The following is a 21,038-nucleotide window of genomic DNA, read 5'->3' on the forward strand; positions in this document are numbered from 1 at the left end:
GGTGGGGAGTCAGGCATCAGAATTTGTAATTGAGGCACAGGAATGAGGTGGCTTAACTCTCAGAGATCTCGGCAGAGTATATGCAGCATCCACTGATGCTGTTGAGCAGACCTGACAAGCTCTGGAGAATGTGCTCCACATGAACGCTGCTGTAGTTCTGGCTGCAGCAGGTTGGCTCATTTTAAATATTCTGTTTGTAAAAGTAGTATGCTTTTGCTATTAATAATATTACAGTAGCCCAGAAGATACCAGAAATAACAGAAGTATCGCAGTTAAAACAGCTGGCGGCAGGTGTGAAAATGAGATCTAGATGATGGGATTTTCCATTCTGGAAGAACACTGATCTGTGTCAGGAAGAGTCTCTCAGCTATTAGGGCTGTGTTTACTTGCTGCCCAAATACATGGCACAAGTGTTTCTGAGCTCCCAAGGGAAATAGAAATCTAGAAATACCTAGTGGCCTAGATCCAGGCCATGGGTTAGCCTTGGAATCAGGCTGGAATAGGCAGAGTGACACCTTCTTGACAATTCAGAGGCACTGTAGGCTCTGAGGGAAGCCCACATCTTCATACTGRTCTTAACATTAGTTCAAAGTTCCGAGAAAATATATTTGTACGTAGGAACGAACTCCTGAATTTGTCTAAATAATTTATTTATTTGCTTCCTAGATTATGGTATTCATGCATACTCACTATTTCTCTGACACCAGGCAGGTTTATTTTGGTGGCATTATGATAAGATTCATTTTGAGAAAATAATCTGTGACAGTCACTACTTTTTCTCATCCTCTAAAATCAAAGGTGAACCCTTAGAATTAACCTTTATAAAATAATGTAGTGGTTAAATAATACTGGAAGGACCATTGGGGTGATCCCAGTATCTTACAGTTCAGCCCTAAAACAGCTGCAGTAGTTGCTTTCTAAGCGGAGTTGTGGGAAAGTGTGCTTTCCATTCTTTTTTCCCCCATTTTGTTTCTTGTTTTTCAAAGATGGGAGCTTTTACGCACCTGGACAAATCAAGCTATCCTTTGTTTTATATTAGCATACTTAATCTGCCAGTATGTACAAACTGCAGGCTGATAGCCTAATGTTCTAGTGCATGTCCCTTCAAGTTTTACTTTCAATGCAGAAAATACACATTTTTGATCCCATTAGATAAAAACATCTCATAAAAAAATACATTTTTATAAGTATGAAGATTCCATTACAAGGAATCACAAGAGGTCTTGCAAACTATCTGCTTCTCAAAGCTAAAGCTTCACTACAACCATTAAGGCTTCATTTCAGCAAGGCATTTATGTATARGTTTCACTCACTTAATAAGGCATTAAGTATACATTTAAAGTTAAGCTCTTTGGCATGAAACCAAATCTGTTGCCAAAAGAAATCCAACTATTCCCAAAGCCCAAGTCCAAAATACACCTCTTATCCACTGTAATGCTGCATGAAAAAGCAAAATTCAGTAGAAATGTAATAATAAAAGATGAAGGGGCCTTTTGAGAAAAAGTAAATGGAAATGATATGTAGTCCCCTTAGGATCCCTGTGGAGTATCAAACATAATTTTGTACTAACAGAAAAGTGTGCAAAAAAACAGTTGGTACCATTGCAAAATCAAATTGCACTGAGTTCCAGTGAAGGACAGGCTTCTAAGTCAGCCAGGCTCCTTGGCACTTTCTCCAATATTTAAATGCTCCCATTTCATCCCCCTGCAAGCTGGTAAAGATAATCTAGTCATTAGATCTATAATGTAATTATATAACTACTTAGTGAAATATCTTGCACTGACATCATTTGAAATTTGGAGGCAATTTCATTTTAAGCCTTTTGAAAGTATTCTCAGGCTTCCTAAAGTACAGAAAATTTCTTCCTGCTGTCAATAAAGCATTTCCAACATAAAAATAGATTATTAATTTTTTGATTGTGAATATTCTGAATGCCTACTACTACTTTTCATATGCATAAGCTTACTTATTTTCAGTTAGGTACTTTCCGTACTTGAAGGCAAGTACTTTGTGAACTATGGTACTTTCCCGAACATTAAACTGTGAGGAGGGCTTTTTGTTTGTTTGAATGAGATGTTTAATGTGCATACTCTAGATGTTGATGAATGAGGGATTATGTACTGGTCTGTGCATTTATACATACAGACTAAAATACTGGAAATTAGATTTTTATTTAGATTTTGCAGTAATAAACTTTAGAAAAAAAGGATGTAAAGAAAATCATAAAATGTTTGGATTTTGGTTATTTGGAGTGATGTCCCCGTGTTGACATAATTATTACTTACTTTGTTAAATAATTATAGGCATAATATAATGATGTAGCAGTTTTTACCTTTTTGATTTCTAGTTTCTTCTTGTTCAGCATATATAAAACCCATCATCTGTAGAGGTGGGTCATTCTTACAGATAAAATGAATCAAAATTTTGTTATTACTCCCTGGCAAAATTTAGCTTGTTCTTTCTGTAAAGGTCACATTGGCTTTTGAAATTGAGACAAGTTACACTGTGCACTAGTTGGCAATAGTAAGGTGGCCTTCTCAGTTTTATAGCGTGCTGTGATTTGTCTTTCAGTGCAGTCAAGGCAGACTGGTAGTAAGGGTGGTATAAGAGGGAAGCCTGCCTTTGGACAGGATGGCTGGTGTCTACCAGCGGCTGCTGCTGCCGCTACCCACAGCATGCCATCATGCAGCCAGCATCCATAAAGCCTCACCACAGCTACTCATGGTGTCTAAGAAGCCACAGCTCTTCCCACACACTTTCTACTGCAGTAATTGCAAAGCAACTTCTGTTTACTGCAGATATTAGTGTTGCTTTAACTTATCTCACATTCTGGTGTGAGTGTCTGTCACTATAAAAAGGTCCCCTGTGTCTGCTTCTTGACTGTTTTTAAATATGTGGTCACACGCTGCCCACTGCTGCTCAGCATTAAGCTTACTACTTGTAAGTACAGTACTGGTACAGCTGTGAAAAAGCAGCTTACTGAAAATGGCACAGGCTGTGCCCAGGAAGTATGCCAGGGATGAGGCCTTGAATTTCTCTTTTTAAGCACATTTAATTTTCCTTCACTTCTTGTGGAAATTTAACCCCTTAAATTTGTATTTCTTAAATTTCTCAATTTGATTTCTTTTTTTCATACAGGGTGAAAAAAAGATCAGATTTAACAGGAGCTTTTAAATTAGAACCTCTTTACCTGCAGCATCACCATCAGGAGTCTGGTAATTTTAAGATTATCATTGTTTTATTTGCACACTGATAGTTAATGAAAAAATGATTAAAGATGGAAACTAGAATGTTTAAAACYACCTAAGTGTTTTAGGAGCCTATTTCCATTTCCAGAGTGCCTTAGAGAATTAAGCTTGTTAAAGTGCAGACACACATGTAGTGAAATTTTTAGTTGATATCAAAAGCAATTAAGGGAAAGCCATTTTATGAAGCATTATATTAATACTTCCAGATTTACCACTGACTTTTTGTATGAGTGTTGAAGAAATTGTTTTGGAAAGTCTTTCAGAAGTCAAGTGTATTATCCAGTGCTGTGTATCAGTTCGTAGCCCTGCTTTCCCCAATATATCTTTCACTAGAATAGTTCCATGATCTATTCTGTTTTTTTCATTTTTAAAGTCTGGGACCCTTTTTCCTGGCTATGCATATGAGCTCTGATTCAAATTTTCAGTTACACATGCCAAGAGCAAATGTTCCCTGAATCTCTAAAGGAGTGAGCTGTGTTTGATAAGTGGGCTCTATTTTATGTGTCAGCTCTCTGGGACATGATCGTACGGCACTTATTCTTGTATTGACTATAGCAATGGAGGTAAATGTAGCCTATCAGTCTATGCAAAATAGCATTCCTCAAAAAGTGTTCACAAAGTACTTAGAGATTTTAGGCCCTGCACAGTTTCTTCATGGACTGGTGCTGCTCCTGACACATACCTAGCAATTGCAGAAGGGCATTCACCATCTTGAAGCGTAATTGTTTTTACACATTTGGTTGATAATTGATTAATTGTGAAGAAAGTCACAGCAATGCAGTGTCAATATATGTGGTACAAGCCCTTTCATAACTCTATCAAAGGGTGCATCTTCTCCAGGTACATGTTCTTATCATTTACCCTATGTCTTATTTTTCCTGGAATTGCTGGTCGTCTGTGTCCAAATGTATGTCCCAAGTGCTTCTTTCTGTTGTGGCCACTAACTCTTAAATTAATCCTATCCAGGGAATTTCACCATAAGTGCTAGGCTTAATGGAACCCTGTGCCTTAATCCTGAACTGGCAGAAATTTCACATTATTCCTTTTCTACATTTCCAAGCAATGCTAATAGAGAACAGTGCAATAAACAGGAAAATGCACTAACTCTGGAGCTGAGGTTCACCATCCAAAGGTTAGAATTGTTACGAAAAAATGTGCCTGTTTGCCTTTTTTAAAAATGAAAAATACAAATTATGGTAATTACATTTAAATCATTGCCTTTTACTTACCATACATAGAACATGTTCTTCTTGAGGAGAAAAAAATCCAACTTCAAGTGAAGTGAAAATATGTTCTTGTGACAACCGAGAGYGCTGATACAAGAATCTTAGGTCTTCCTTGGGTTAAATAACACCCAAAGAAAATAAAACCTTCCTTAAAATTAGCTGCTTTCAGTGAGGCCACTTACTTGACCTGAGAGCTTTCCCTCCCCAGTTGGATAAGGAATTGTTCAGTCTTTGTCTTGCCTTCACTAACTGTTATAGTATGTTATGTGATCTGGACATAATGATTCCACATAGGTCAGCAGATTATTAGCAGTCTAGAGACACTAAGTTTTTCTGTGCTCTCTTCCCATTTGCTAGCAGTTTTCCAAAGAATTGGACAACACTTTTCAAATGCAAATGCCTTTAGTTGAACTGCTAAGCCCAATCCACACTTATGCCTTCAATAAAAATGGCCAGATTTGCAAAGGTGCTAGGCTGTTACAGTSCCTATTGATCTCAGTGTGATTTATGGGATGTCAGCACTCCTGGAAATCAGACTTGCCTGATGAAGGGTCTTAGTTTCTTAACTGAGTATGTCTCAGGTCGGAGAATTCCCACCATGGTTTACAAGGCAAATGAAGTGGCATTTCTGAACTCACTCATCTCTCACTCAAGAATTTAAATGAGTGGAAAAATATATCTATCTGTGAGCAATTACTCTTAATAACCATATGCCAATTATGTGTGCCCCAAGGGAAAGTCTTTCTTTTGTCATTAATTATAATTTTGTGTGATTTGCATCATCACACCAGGAAGATTATACTAGCTTGCCTGGCAACCCTGGATATAGGTCAAATCCTAATGGCAGTGTTAGAAGAATGCAGCTTTATACTCTATTGTGAGTGCCACATATGCTCCCACAGTTCAATTCCTCCTGGTTAAATACAGATGTAAGAATAAGGCTTGTAATCAAGGACTAATCATTGATTGCATTCTGCTTCACAGCTTGTGAAAGGCGTTGTTGTGGATCATTAGATGTAGCCTGTTACAGAAGCGTAGGATTATTTATCTATCACCAGTTGCTTTAGTCTTTGCTACCAGTCTTTCAGCTATCGAAAAGAAATAAAAAAAAAAATAAATAAATAAAAAGGCTGCTAGAGTGTAGAAGAACATGAATGTTATCAAATTACCTTGATACTCAGTTAGAACAACGGCCATTTCCCGAAGTCTAGGAACAGGTTAATGATTGTTTAGGACTCCCCCCCACCACACACAAAATACTTAAGGAACAAGGTAATGAACCAAATGAGTATATATCACAGGGAGCAAGGAGCGTGTGTTTTTCTATATTTTCACTGCATACGTGAGAGAGTGTTGGCAAAAGAACCTGGAACACAGACAAAACTGCTGTCTTTCCCCCAGAAAATACAAAGACTGGGAACTACCTAAATTGCATAGACTGATCAAATTCATAGGCTACAGTTCTATGTAGTAGCTTGTGATGCTAATTCCAGGAACACTTAGATGGGACTTCCCAATGAAATTTAAGCACAGATTTTCTAATATAGCTTCTACTCCACTGCAGAAAGATAAAGCAGAATAATAAAGCTACACAGATTCCTAAAGAAGTGCTTTAGATTTTTAGGTCCRTTCTAATTTCTGTCTCTGGCTTACTGCAAGTAATTCAGCATTACGTTGTAGTTTCCTCTACCATAAAATCAGTTTAATTAGCTGATTTGAAGAGAAGGCAGATACATTTTGACCCTGCATGTTCTTATAAAAGATAACTAAAATGCCTTTTACCTGCCTCCCTGGATTGTTTTATGGCTTTGTTAATCAGCGTTTGTAAGGCACTTGACTGCATCAAATGAAAAGCCATGAAAATGCAGAATACTCTTCTCTAAATGTAAGAAGAGACCAGCTCTTAGTGAAATTTCACAGTCACTTACTGGACATACTGAAAAATAAGCAACAAATATACGAGAGGGTAGATAAAGTGATCAGAAGTATGTTCTTTTTAAAAATGTTATCAGTTCACCAGGGTGCAGGTGGTAACAATTTCACAGCAGAGAATGAGTGATGAATGAGTTTGGGAATCCTACAAACTGTTTCAAACAAAGTTAAGAAAAATTGTTTCATCAACTATTTTTTTTTCTTTGTTAGAGGAAAGTAAACACAGGATTTAGCCTGAAATATAGTTGAGAATAAAAATTGTGGGTTTTCTGCTGAAAACTGTTTAGTTTGTTATTGCTATATTCTCACCAGCTATGAGGAGTGAGGCTCATCGTCACCTTAGTTTAGTATGCTGGTAAATATTCCGCTAGTTGTTTAGTGGTCCTGTGAGCACTGATGATGCTGAAGTTTGCAGCAAACATGCTGGGGTAGCTAGGGGTAGCTTTTCAGTGATGTTTGAATGATTGTAGATTTTGCCTGTTAAGATGAAGAAATGTGAGTATTTTTTCTTGAACTTTCAGGTCTTGTAACAGATTACCGGGTAAGTACAACATCAAAGAAATAATTAATATTACTGTTTGCATACACTAATATTTCCTGGGCTACACTCTTCTTTTTCATTACTCTCATAACCTCAAATCCTTAGCTTTCTTTGCAGGAAGGAAGCTCAGCTTGCTAAATTCCTAGCATTCTTCAAGCCAATAAAAGCTGAAACTTCAAACACTCTTTATTTGAAAAATTTTGTATAAAGGCAAGAATTGCCTTGCATACATTAGAGCTCAAGATTTAGGCAGAAGAAATAAATTTCCTAAAGATTTTTTTCCCTTAACCTAGCAAATGATGTTTAAAAAGGCTGCATATGCATTTTAGCCTTGACAGTAGAAATGTATTTGTTTCCAAATGGGAAATGGGACCATCATTCTACAATAACAATATTAACTCACAACTGTGAACAAATTAATGTGCGTCAACTGCTAAGATAGTAATTTTTCTAAAGTTTTCAAGGAGAATTTAGTGTTCCCAAAAAACACTTGATTTTTGCCTTATGACCCTTCCATTCTGATACCACCCCTCTCTTCTACTTTTCTCTCAAAAATGTTGAGTATTAGCTATAATGCCAGAGCATTGGCTAGAAACAGATGTTTCTGTCGATGTTTGATCCACCTCTAGCAGCTGCCTGTAGGATCTGAAAACATGGTATGTTTCAAAACCATTGCACAATGTACAATTGCTGGAGTATCACTGCAATAGTCTCTTCTAATGTGTGTCCTTTCCGTTCTCGTTGGCTTGCAGCACTGGCAAATCCCCCTGGGGAGGAGGTTCCGCTCCCTGAAGCTCTGGTTTGTGCTGAGGATGTATGGTGTGACGGGACTGCAAGAACACATCCGCAAGGTGACTTGAGCTTGCTTTCGTGGGTAATTTGCAGTGGGATGGAAAGGAAAGTGAGCTAGTATGTATCTGCATTCTACCAGTTTTGTATACAGCAGAAAGCACAGACAATGATTTTGGATGGCTCTGTTCAATAGGAGTTCTGCTTGTTTGCCTCATGTGGTGTTACAGTTTCACATCATGGCAGGACGTGCCATGTTYTGTTAATCTTTGGGGAAGAAAAATCTAGGAATTTGGAATTTTTGAAATATGAGATCATAGTTCCCTCTCAAATTAAGCCAAAGAACATTAATAGTTTTACTGGGGAAAAAATGGAAACATTCATTACCTCTTGATTTTACTAATGGGCATACACTGATAATATGTTTAGATTATGCCTAAGGCTGTTGGGCTGTATTTATGATACAATAACTTACTGACCATTTATACCTATCCTTGAAGTGATAATTTCTATTGTTTCTTTTTTCCTGTTTAAAATAGACTTAAAAAAAATGCTTAATTTACAGTTTGTTAGCATTGGTATGAATAATATATTAAATTTACTGATGTAAAAAAAAAGTGTATTTTATCACTAAAAACACACCTGGCACCAGTATGAATGATACATATAATTAGTCTAAAACAGTGAAGTCAAATTCAAGCACACCTTTCATCTTTCTGAAGCTTAGGGAGATTTATAGTGAAGGGAGATCCATGACTTGGTTCTAAATATTTGCAAAAATATCTATTAGCTGAGAATCTGGTCTAGTATACCAAACTCTCTGCAGACACACATTCCTTTCTGTTGTGGTGCTAAACAGTTTAATTCCTAAGGAAGGCTCTATCATTGTAAAAACACTGCATGAATAAATCTTTTTCAATTCGGAAAGATTTGTATAGTAGGAGATACTCTCTTTGCTGCTCTCTCTCTATTTATTTATTTATTATCACACCATGTGTTTGGCTTTACAGGTATCCAAATTAGATTTTGATTATTAATAAGACTTCGAGAAACAAATCTTGAAACAGTGGCAATCTAGCATTTAGTCATCCCTTAGCAATCTGAGGCATTCCCTTCCAACGAAAGAATGATATGTGATTTGCTATAGCTAGCCTTACAGCCACCAGGCTAATATTACAGTTTGTAGTGGATTGGTTTTGGAGACTTCAATGTGATGCCAAGTTTTAAGCAAGACTAAATCTCTGACTGGGACAGTTGAGGATTGGAAGCTTTAAATTAATTTCATGTCCTTTATCAGCCTGGACTTGTATTATACTTCCACAGTATAATATTAATGTTCAGGAATTTGCTTTGCAGTTCCTTCTTTTCCTGTCTCCTAGACATTTCCCTAAGTGTCCAGCCAGCAAACTCTTGTCTTCCCATACTCATAGCAGGAGACTAGATTTTTATATTCTCTGTGACAACACTATTGTGGAAGGCAAAGCAAATTAATCTTTTTGTAAAGGTATTGGATATCTGTTCCCTTATTTTTAAAGATAATTTAGAAAGCCAGATTTCCAAGGGCTTGTTGAGTTGAGTTTTATGTTTAACACTCCATTAAACACTAAAATCTTCTCTAGTGTATGGAGAAAAATAAGTTATAACACCTTGCAACTTTGAGAGGGCATTGAGGGTAATTAAGTGCAGAATTTGGGACACTGTATACATCTGTCAAACTGGAACCATTAAGTTAAACTCTCCTCCCCCGCCCCCATGTGGAGTGCATGAGTGCCGCTTAAATTAACCGTCTTTCAAAGCATCTTAAAAAAAGAAAAAAAACAGTTTCTTTTTTTAGCAGTTCTCAGTTGAATTAAACTATCAGGAAATAATTGCATTTCATTTTCTTCCTGCTCCAGTAGAATTTAAGATACCTCTTGCGATTTTTGCAGACATTTTGGTTATAGTTCAGGTTATATCAGTACCAGCAAAATAGCAATTATAAATGTATTTTGCATCTTACCATTTTCCTCTCTCCTCAGGAATTATCTGGAATCTGGGTTCCAGATGTACCATGATGACTTTTCTTTTGATCATGCAGTAATGAAGTATGAAAAGCAGCCTGACACTGACTTATATTTTTAAAGCTATAGACAGTTTCTGAACAAAAAGTAATTTGGAAATTAACATCACTTTCCCATTGTTTGTCCCAGTGGTTAGCCTTGAAAAGTTACTTTTTTTGAAACACATCATAGCATGCAAATAACAGCTTTTATTTATTGCCATTGCTGGCAAAGGCAATCCTTGAAGAGAATAGCCAGACTATGCTTTGTGTAGTACATGATACTTCCAGTTGCGCCTTGTAATTCCTGTAATAGCCAGAATTATTTCTTAGGCTGCATTTATCACAGTGGGTCATAGGGTGGACATACACAGAATGAGAAGACGTGTAGGTAACAGTGACAGAAGCAAGTATTGCAGCCACTAAATGGAGAAGAGGATGGCTGCAGTTGGGGGGAGTGGGAAGAAATGCTCTCTCTGCTGTGCTAGTAAGTGATTGCCAAAGGGAAAAGGTCAAGCAAAGAAAATCAGGCAGAAGAGCAAAGCTTAGAAGCAGCTTCCCTGGCCTGGAACATGGAGAAGGGGATGCAGGTGTTTGAGAAGTACTGTTTGGTTAGTGCACCAGGTAGTTCTCATACGCATAGATTTGTTGGAGTATGGCCCATCGTTCCTGTTCACTCTGCACATTAGCAGCTAAAATTCACCTGTTCAGATGCATGGATGGACATTATTAACAGAGTTGGGAACTCAGGGTTCAATACTTTTCTGAGGAAAATATAWATCTCATGATCTATACATGATCATATGGATGCCTTGATCACCTACAAAAATGRCACTTTAGCTGCTAAGTCACTAGAAACTTAGAGAAATTTATCTGATGTTTATATACTTTTATTCAGGCTTCCTTTGCATAGCCAGGCTTTCTTGTAAAGTGGCTGACATTTTCAGCAATGATGAGATTCTGACCTGTAAAGAGAACAAACACCGAATATGCTTAAGAAGTCACTGTATCTGCTGTGTGATTAGCAAATTCTCTGGAGAAGACTGGAGATAACTGCAACTACCTGTTCATAATATTTTCTATTTTTTAATTTAAAAATTTTAATTTTAAAATGCCATGAAAAACTTCTTCTTCTTTTTTTCTCTTTTAGTAATAAGTTTTAAGAAAAAGATATTTGTTATGTCTACAGCATTCTGAATAACCACTGCAACTTGGCATTTACTTGTACCAAGAAAGGCATTTAGGAACCAAAATATTCTTGGGGGATGAGAATAATTGACATTGATTCAGATACAGTAACTGTTTTTTTGTTTTCACAACCTTCCAGTGGTAAAGGGAGGGACAGTCTCTCGAGAATGTGGAGAGAGAAAAATATAAATGTTGGAGGTACATTCTAAAGATGTGGAGGAGATGTACAAAGTGGGCAACAAACAGGCTTCTGGGCCAGTTTCAAACACAAAGTCAGTATAAATGTGAAACCCAAAAGTGTACATGGCCCATCTGTAAACAGCCCAGGTAAATGACCTATATATTACTCTTCTGCAATTGTAAGCCATATGAGAGAGCTCAGAAGTCGTTTGAGAAATTCAGAAGTAATATTTTTTTTGTGATCCCCATGAGCAGTTTGATTCAGATGAATCTTCTATAGGTTCAGAAAAAGTGCATCACATCCTTCTTTTCTCACCAAGGATAATAGATTTTATTAAAAAATGGTATTTCAAGGATGGTATTTCAACTGGGGAGTGGCATAGTCCAAATGGCTGCTGAGAAGACTGTCTTGGCAGCATTTTAATTCATACTGCATTGTGAGCAAGATCAGGCAGAAGGGTAAAATCTATAGAAAGAAAAATGTTGGGTGAACAAGGCTATGCAGATGTGTGTACAGGTATATATATGTTATTCTATTCTGAAGCTTCAGAGAAACTCTCATCAGAGAGTCCTTTAGTTTTTTAAGAATTTGCCCAACAATCGATATTCAGTTGAAACACTTCTATGTAGGAGCTCATGCACACACACACGTGTGTGCATGCATGTATGTGTGTACATATATATGAACATGCATACATACATGAGCATATATGGACCACTTCTTAATGCCTCACAATTTTACTGCTCCCGTTAGTGATGATGTAAGGATTTCCCTTAGTCCTGCATAATCACATGAACTGGAATTTGAGTCCTTTTTTTCTTCCCCTYCTCTCCACAAAAATTCCTTTTAAGCTCCTTTCCTTCCATTTGCTGACCTTCCCTATGAAAAGGGCTGCTCTCCAGTTCCTGCTTCCTGAGGTTTTTCAGGCTGCTGATACCACGTGTAATTCCATTTTGGGGACCCATGTGGTAAAAGGATTGCCCAAATGGTACTATTAGAACTATCATATATTTGAGTTGGTGTATGTACGTATACTTTTTTATTTATTTAAGAGTGGAAAATAAAGTCATTTTTGGAAGTTAAATACAATCTGAATGTCTATTTTAAGTACTGATGCTAGGGACATAGCATGACACAAATGTCAAAATCAAGAGATTCTGGAGGTTTAAAATATTCTTAGGTCAGGCCTATTTTGAACGTATACAACAGAAATCTGAGGACAGCTGGTTGTCTTTGACCTCTCCTACGTTCCTCTCCTTAGTTTGTGTTCTCATTTCTCCARACAGGACTGTATTTCCACAGTTTACCTGTATGTCTCAAAAGATTGAAGCATTAAAACCGCATGTGCTCTCTGTGAGCTGTTACTGCTCCTGTATCCAGAGTGTAGGTACAGCTCTTTGGATCACAGAGACACAGGTGTGATACCTAAAAGCGCTTTGCTTTTTAGAGTTGGAACTGCCAGGTTTAATAATGTTTAACTTTATTGGGTTTACTTCTGTTTGGCTGATGAGGCTGCAGCAATTGTTGTAAAAGCAATTCAAGATAATTCCTTGTGGTACAAGGTGCAGAGCCTTGGGTAACTGTAAAGCAAAGCCAAACAGGTGAAACTCCGGTTAGCCTCCACTTCTTCTACTTTCTGGTTTTGTAAAACCTAAGGCGCTTGGTGCCCCCCAGTGGCTTGACGAATTATTCATACTTATAAAGGCTTACTAGGGATAAAATTACCTGCATCCATATAKGAACACAGGATACTTCCAGCATTTTTGCTGGATTTGTGTTTTACTGAATATTCTCTATTTTCCTTGCTTTTATTTCTTTTAAAGTCTCGAAAAATTCTTTAGTAAAACATGGGATGTAAATACCTGCTAAATAATGTACAGTGAGAATTTAGAGTTTTCTTGTACAAACTACTTGCAGTGAAACAAATTTTTTTGTGTGTTTTTTTACTCTGTTTTTACTGAGGCAAATTTTGATTGACTTCAGTTGGTAATTAAATTCAGTCATATGATTTGTGAAATTCTGGTATCATTAACCATGAAACTACTTATGGTACTGATTTCCAGCACCTGATATATGATCTGTGAAGTTCTGCATGGCTGTGTACAAGACATAAATTTGGTTAATGCTATAGAACATAAGGATAGGAGAAGATAGTAAAGGATTGTTGCAGCATATATGCATGTCTCATGTTTTACACACGTTTATGTGTACAAATATATGTGTGTATACATATAATTCTGGTCAGTTTTTATGGCTGTGAACTCATGTTATTTAAATTAGCATAACATCCAAATGCCTTGGGAAGAACTGGACATTTTGATGTTCTTATTCCTGGCTGAAAGAGCTTTCAGTCTAATTTATGAGGGAGATGATAAATGGATGTAACAAACAGCAGAAGGGAAGTGGTAACAAGAATGGCTAGTTAAATAGACTGTCACTATGCCTGCTCTGAAGGTTTTGAATCAATGTTTTGATTCAATATAAACAATGTTCTTCTATTTTGAGAAATAAACATCAGAAAACTATAAGTTTGCAAACTGTTTTTTTTTCCCCCCTTTCCTGTAATTTCTGTTTTGCCTTGTTCTTGCCTCTTGGAAAAAGTTCTTATGAGATGAAACATTCCACTTTTAGCCTTGGCCCAAAGTAAAGTTTTTATTTTTGCTCAATTATTTTTCCTTGAACTTGAGGAAATGGATAGCAGAGGTTTACTATCCATTTCCTTGATCAGACCACCATCATTTTTCTTTTCAACTGACCCTGAGCATCCCTTTCAGAAGAGTTGGCAAGTTCTCCCTTTTTTCACAGTTATGTTAATTATACTAAAAAGCATATTTTCGTACCTTTCTAGCTTGTTTTCCACTGGAATTGTGATCAAGGTATATGTCTGTTCATTTCCTCCTTCCCTCATAGGAATTTTTGGACTTTTTAGCCAGTCTTGAGCAAAACTTTGAGTGGTAGAAGACCTAAAAAGCAATTATTATTATTTTTTTAATATGGCAGCATAACAGGTATAAAATTATGCTAAAAAAATCATTAAGAAACAGTCTAGTACTGCCTAAGAGAGACTGAGCATCTAATGCATTAACTGCTCAGTTATGATCTCTGAAAGTCATGAACAGGATGCAAGTTAACATGAACAGATGGCTATATGTGAATATTGACACATAGCAGAAGAGGAAACAATTTAGCAAAATTCTTGTCTTGATGAATCAAATTTCTACAACATAGATAATCTCATTGTCTTCCCAGCATGTCAGACTGTCACATGAATTTGAACATTTAGTTCTTCAGGATGAACGATTTGAGATCTGTGCTGAGGTCGTCTTGGGACTAGTCTGTTTTCGACTAAAGGTAAGGCAGCTATGGCTTCCTACTTCTTCTGCCATGTTTTACAGCAATTTAATAACCTGCAACAGGATATAGTGTTTATAGTTAGTAAACTTCTTTAATTATTTTCTCAAGATAGTAAGGGAAGTTCACATAGATCAAAGCAGATCAAAGAAATACGGCAAATTCTCTTAAAATTTAAACAAATGCTTAAGAGAAGTTCAAGCATATTAGAGCATGGAAATGTATAGTCAAGACACACAAATAGTCTTAGCTCTACCCAATCATACAAAATGACTGTTACATTGTAGGCTTGATGGTTGTTGATTAAGCTGGTTGTTTTAATACATTTCTTTCTTTTATTATTTTTCCATGGTGTCACTGAAACCTTAGGTAAGGGTTTTTTTCTTCAATATAGTCCTTTTCCTTCTAAGTTCAACTATAATGCTAAATATCCTRATTTTTTGAGGATAACTAATATTTCTCTAAATTTTGGGGGATTTTTCCCTAATGCTTGTCATCTTTGCTAGTCATCTTCATTTCTTTTTAATTCAGAAGGGATTTTCATTGGAAATTCTTCTTGTATTTTCATTACTAAGCAGTAGTAGAAGTATTAGTAGGAAAAGTACTATTTTTTTCGAGAGGACTTGAAGTTATGACGAATTTTACATTTGTTTTAGTCTAAGGTATCAATGTCAAATCCTTTTATTTTAAATTTTAGGGCCATATTCATCAGTATACTTTGGCTGATAGTGCTGTTGGACTGTTCAACTGAACTTATGARTGGTTCTGTGTTAGATCTATTCGTACTGCTCAGAATGAATCTGATTATTAAGTTATAGTTGTCTTACGGGTTTACTTACTGAAAAGAACGGGTAACCTGAAAAATCCTCTTATATTTCTGGTGTGCATGTATCTGTATATATACATATATATACAYAGCATATATATTAGATGTTTCTGGTCATGTTAATCTTATGTGTATGTGTGTATATAAATAATATACAGTTTTTATAAATGTAAAGAATAAATTGACTAGAAGTATCTGGTATGTGAAAGTAGACGATGTCTATCATAGATTAAGATTAAAGTAGGGTTTTTGTTATTTTTTAAAAGTAAACAATTCATAAAATTCTAGATCAAATTGGGCAAATTGGAACAAGTCATGGGTTGCATGAGAGGCTGGGTTCCCAACTGCCTTTGATCCTGGTCTCTGTTTTGTTTGTTTGTTTACCAARCATGACCCTTTTGACCTTTCATTCCCCAAAATTTCTGTATGTGCCAAGTCCATTAACGTAGAGACCTTGCCTGTCAGAAACTAGAGAAGCCATGCTGCACTTAGAGCGTAAGAGCTGCAGTAGTTGGGAGGACTCACTTGTTTAACTGAACATTGAAAGATGAGAAATTTATTCTTTTTTGTAAAGAACTCATTTAATAGAGGAGCTTGCAACTAATGCTTCTGTAAAGGGCCGGACTGGAACACTGAATCTGAACGATAATAAAAACAGCACTGGTGTTTTCTAGTTCACATGAYACCTAAATGAGCTTTTTATCTTTTCTAAAGGTTCACAAGCATGTCTTGGCTCCTTCTGGGTTATGTGGTATTACTTTTCACAAATTCTTTTCTCAGTTGTTGAGTTGCCCCAGTTACCCGAGTTTGATGCAATCTAATGAATCATTGACAATAAGGGTTATAGTAAATGGTAAATTCATCTGGGATAAGAAAATGGTTTCATTTGCATTTTGAAGTTAAAAATGTTTTGCAAATTAAAAAAAGAAGAAGAAAAAAAAGATCTGTTGCTAGAGGAACAGGTGGGTTACATACTGTGGAGTTCTTTCAATAAGTGGAAACCTGCAAATAATATCTTTCCTAACAAGAACTTTTTAAAGATTTTAAGGCATACATTTTATGGCCTTTATCATTCAGTAACAACATGCTGCTTGTAGTCTGCTCTCTCACRTGGAACAAGCAAACACTGAATTTTGCAGGTCCAGAGACAGCTGTTAGTCATGCTCTACATTTACTTTTAAAGAACAGTCCTGGTGAAGTAGAGCATAGCAACATAGGAATTGTCACATTTGATCAGACCAGTGGTTCATCTGTGACTGGTCTCCTGTCCCTGATGCTCCAGAGAAAGAAATAAGATCTGCAGGGAAAGACAATTATACAATAGTAGGTAAATGCTGACTACCTAGCTAAAAGACTTTTGAACAAGTTATGGAATAAAGGTGGGATTCTTCTGAACATTAGTGTTGAAACATTAGTGTTGAAACAACAGCATTGCCCTCCCTGTCCAAAAAAAAAGCACAAAACTAATAAGTTTTTAAAATAATCATTGTTTATAGTTGTTTTTGCAACTTTTTTTTCTTTTAAAATGCTCTTTCAAGCATCTTCCTGTGATTTCTGTAATTCATATTAAAATGCACCTTAGGATACTTTTTAACTTTTACATAGTTACAGTAGAACAGAAGAAAAGGGGACTTGAACTGTAATGCTATACAGATGGAAATATAGCAGTACTTTTCCTTCTTTTCTACTTGAGAAATCCYTTTTTTTTTGTTTAGCTGTAACTTTTAATTCTTTGCTTTTCACACTGTTGAGCAGACTAATAATCTCTGACTTTAATAATAACTATTTCATCAAATGTCTAAGAGGGAATCTGATATCATGCTAAAGGGTTAACTTTTGGCTTCTCTGTCATGTCTGCAAAGGAATACAAGTCAAGCTAGTCATTTCTCCAAGGGGATGAGAATACTGTCTTATTAAAACTGACAGACTTGATCAGAGCTGGCTGCTAGCTTCCCAAAGCTCTGGGAGAGGATTAGTCACTACTAACATCAATGCGATGTGACACCTGAGTGTCACAGAAGCCCATAGGTGCAGCTGTGAGAGTGGAACAGAAGATGCATGAACCTTTCTCCTTCCTCCACTCACCCCTGCCAAGGGCATGAACATCACATAACTGCTTTTATTGCCTAAATGATAGTACCATACATTTAATATTAAAGGTAAAGATCATCATTTTAATATTGGGTTACCTTTGGAAAGAAAGCAATATATTATTATCATTAGAGGTTGGCTTGTAACAGGAAAAAAGCCCACCAAGTTTAGTCCTTTTTTTTCAGGTTGGAGCATTCATGATAATCTCACAAAAGTTGCAAGAATATCTCCTGCTATATCAGACCCTCATCCAAATTGCCTAAAAATTCATGCTAAATCAGAACAATGATGTGACTTGGGATCATCTCTAATTGTAATATGATCCACAAAAAAGGGAAGAATATATTTATCCTCTGTGCTAATGGCAAACTGTCTCTCATGCTTTGTTTTCATATGGAAAAGGCTAAGTAGACAGGCCACAGCTGTGTAGATTTGAGAAGCCATGTACTCTGATGTGGAGGTTTTCAAGAAGGCCTATGGCCATTACAGTAACAAAACAGCTGCTGAACATATTACAGAGAGATTTGTCCATTTGCAGCTCTCTACTGCACTGCTCAATAGTGGAATATCAGCCCCTCTTGCAATCCTGTGTCACCAGCAAGATAACAGAAATGAGTGAAGGGTAAAATTACAGTACTCAAGACTAACACAGTATATCCTAAGCTATTATGGCAACACACCCAGAAAAGCTGAAGCCATCTTTAGATTAGACAGGCAGGTTCCTCTAATTTGGGTAACAAAGACTAAGATATGCAGGTAGAACTTTATCCTGCATTGCTAAATCAGACAAAAATCCCAAGACTCTGTAGTCTTTCAAGTAAGGTTTTCATTTAAAGCAATTTGCTTGTTTTTGGAAATCTGATGACATCTTTTGTTTTATTCTCAAATGCTGACAAACATAAATTGTGATAGCCATTAATTCAACATTAGCTGAATCTGCAATAGAATCAGTACTCCCCTCTGCAGTCTTGTTTCTATTAGAATTTTGTATCGAAAGCATATAGCTCCTCTAAAGGAAATCCTCACAATTAGTATTTGAGCACAAATAGGACTGATTAAGTTGGAAGGAGACAAAATTTAATAATGCATGCATGCATGTTGAGTCACTCTAACTTTATGCAAGATATTTCACATTTACACCTTTATTTCCCTGAATGTACAAAAAAGATGATGTTTGCTTGCAGCGGGAGGGTCCATTTAGCACATTTCTAGAATCCCAAAGAAAAGACTCTGCAGGACCCTACAGCAGTCTCTGTTCTCTCTTACTATAGAACTTGAGGCAAATATTGTTTTAGTGTTTCTACTGATAGTATGAACCAGTTTTATTCTTTGATTTTACTGACATTATGCCGGGGTACATTACTGCAACTATTTCTTAACGAAGGGTAAGATTTCCATCTTCATAGACTCTCTAATCAAAGACTCTCTAATAGGAGCCTTGCTTAAGTGAAGACTGAAATTTYTTTTACAAAAGTTAGTATAGTTCATTGCAAAACTGCCTCCCACATGTGTTTGATTAGATCTAAGAAGTGTAATGAAACGGATGGAATAATGGATGCTTTTAAATAAAGCAACATAGCTCTTGTCCTTAGGTCATGAAAAAGCTGACAGCTTTTTCACAAATGCCTCAGTGTGAACACTGCTTTTAAACCACAGTTAATCCATAAATCTCTGTGGCTGAAAAATGATCTTTTGAGCTGTCATCTTATAATCTTTTGGTGGCAAAGCACTGAGAGACTTGAGCTGTGAGAGGAGAAAGTGGTTGCGTGCTACTGGTTATACTTCGGCTCGGCTGCTTGGTGGGATTTACATATTCCAAACTAGCTTCTGAAATTCATCACCATATCTGTTGAATTACAATTATTTCAGGGCTCAAATGAACTAAATAAGGCACTTCTTAAAAGCATAAATGAGGCCAAGAAGATTCATCTGGTCCCATGCCACCTGCGAGAAAAGTTTGTGCTACGTTTTGCTATTTGTTCCCGCACAGTGGAATCTACCCATGTCAAGTTTGCCTGGCAGCACATCTCACAGCTAGCAACTGATCTTCTAAAACATGGGAGCAAAAGCAGCAACAGCAGTAGCAGTGGTGAAATAGCAGTGGCTAGGAGGTAATTAACTGTTTTCTCTGTGTTGCCAAGTTTTATTTTAGGGGCAGGTGGGAAAGTTAAATTACAAAAGTGTTGCTATATAGCCCAGCTGTGTTAGCAAAATCATTGCCAGCAAGTTGTGTTGTAATCTTAGTCATTGATTTTTCTGTATTACAATTTCACCTTGACCACTTTGAGGATGGACATAGCCATGGGTGCTGGTGCTTTGGTTTTGTTCCTGTTTGCAGTCAAGAGCATTTACTGAACCAGCCAGTGGAGGCAGAACACTGTCTCCATTAAACCCTTTGCACATCCACACCTTCTTTTTAGAGATGAAACCATGAGGTGCTATAACCAATTAATTTAACATTATTATGACCTCAGAAAAAAACAGGTTATTGGAAGTTCACTAACCTGGTTGTAGCACTGCTTGGRTCTTATATAAACTGGCAAGCACAAATGTTACAACAGTTTGGGGCAGTGTTGTGTCATGACACACTTGCTGCAGTAATTTTGCAAATGAAGTCAGTGCCTTGAAGACRTCTTTCATTAGAAAGCCAAATCAGAGGTGAGTGAGTGTTAAATGGAAACTAACAGTCCTCATGGCAGGTTCACCAGTCTCCCTTAAAGGGTTTGGTTTTAAGACAGCCATTTTCTCAAATCTTAGCACATGATTTATACTGATTTTCACTTTGATCATTCATAATGATGCCTCATACAAGCTCCTTGTTCAGAGTTTTGTCAAAATCAATGTGCTACCTGATCTTCTGTATTTTTAGTAAAGTTATTAAAAGCAGTAATTACTTGAAAATAACTTGAAAATTATCTTTTGTGAAAGGTAGCCCTGTGATTTTTATGGCTACCATTGTATTTATTTCATTGTGTGTGACTTTAAATCTTTGACAAAATAGGCTGAGAAATGTGATTGCAAAAATGCTCCTTGCAGTTTCTCAAATGAGTTAAAAATCAAAAAAAAATAAATAAATAAATTAAAAAAAAAAGTGAAGAACAGACCTCCAAAATATACTTTGGCACCTCCATCACTGTTTTTTGTTCTATCGACAAGCAAGTCTGGAATATAAAATAAATCCAAYTGGGTATTGAAAAATAATTAATCTGCAGAAAGTCAAATAATGTGCAGTTAACACACACCATCAATACATCATCTTGCTGAATGCATGTACAGTAAAGAGATGAAATAAAGGTCAGAGACAATATCTGACTTGAGTACTTCTGCCAGTTAGAAAACAAATTCCAGTCAGTTCTGCTTAGATAAGAACAAAATACAAGGCTACTCCAAGAAAGATAATCTGTAGGATTTATTGCTATGTTCCATTTATTTTAATCTTTTCCTTTTATTGTTCGTTTTATGTTCTAATGTATACWGAACAACTTTCAAAATTGTTACATTTCCTTCCTCCATCCCATGCAATGTAGTTCCTACATTTAGAAAGTTACATATATGCACTGGGGCAGCTTGGCACAGAGCTGCTCCTATGCACCATCTCTCCAGAAGGGACCAGGAAGCAGACTGTGG

General features: G+C 36.5%; 1 protein-coding gene across 1 annotated transcript in view; it reads left to right on the top strand.

The window, feature by feature from the left end:
* Nucleotides 1-19,523, top strand: part of DDC (dopa decarboxylase) — a 55,857-nt gene extending 36,334 nt beyond the window's left edge. Inside the window, 6 exon segments of the mRNA XM_085305474.1 lie at nucleotides 3,139-3,215; nucleotides 6,928-6,947; nucleotides 7,700-7,798; nucleotides 14,393-14,494; nucleotides 19,281-19,458; nucleotides 19,461-19,523. Of these exon segments, the coding sequence (XP_085161600.1) occupies nucleotides 3,139-3,215; nucleotides 6,928-6,947; nucleotides 7,700-7,798; nucleotides 14,393-14,494; nucleotides 19,281-19,458; nucleotides 19,461-19,495 (511 nt within the window). The 3' untranslated portion in view covers nucleotides 19,496-19,523.
* Nucleotides 19,524-21,038: the final 1,515 nt, after the last annotated feature.

Source organism: Rhea americana, unplaced genomic scaffold (genome assembly GCF_003343005.1).
Source record: "Rhea americana isolate MKP2758 unplaced genomic scaffold, rheAme1 scaffold_220, whole genome shotgun sequence".
NCBI lineage: Eukaryota > Metazoa > Chordata > Aves > Rheiformes > Rheidae > Rhea > Rhea americana.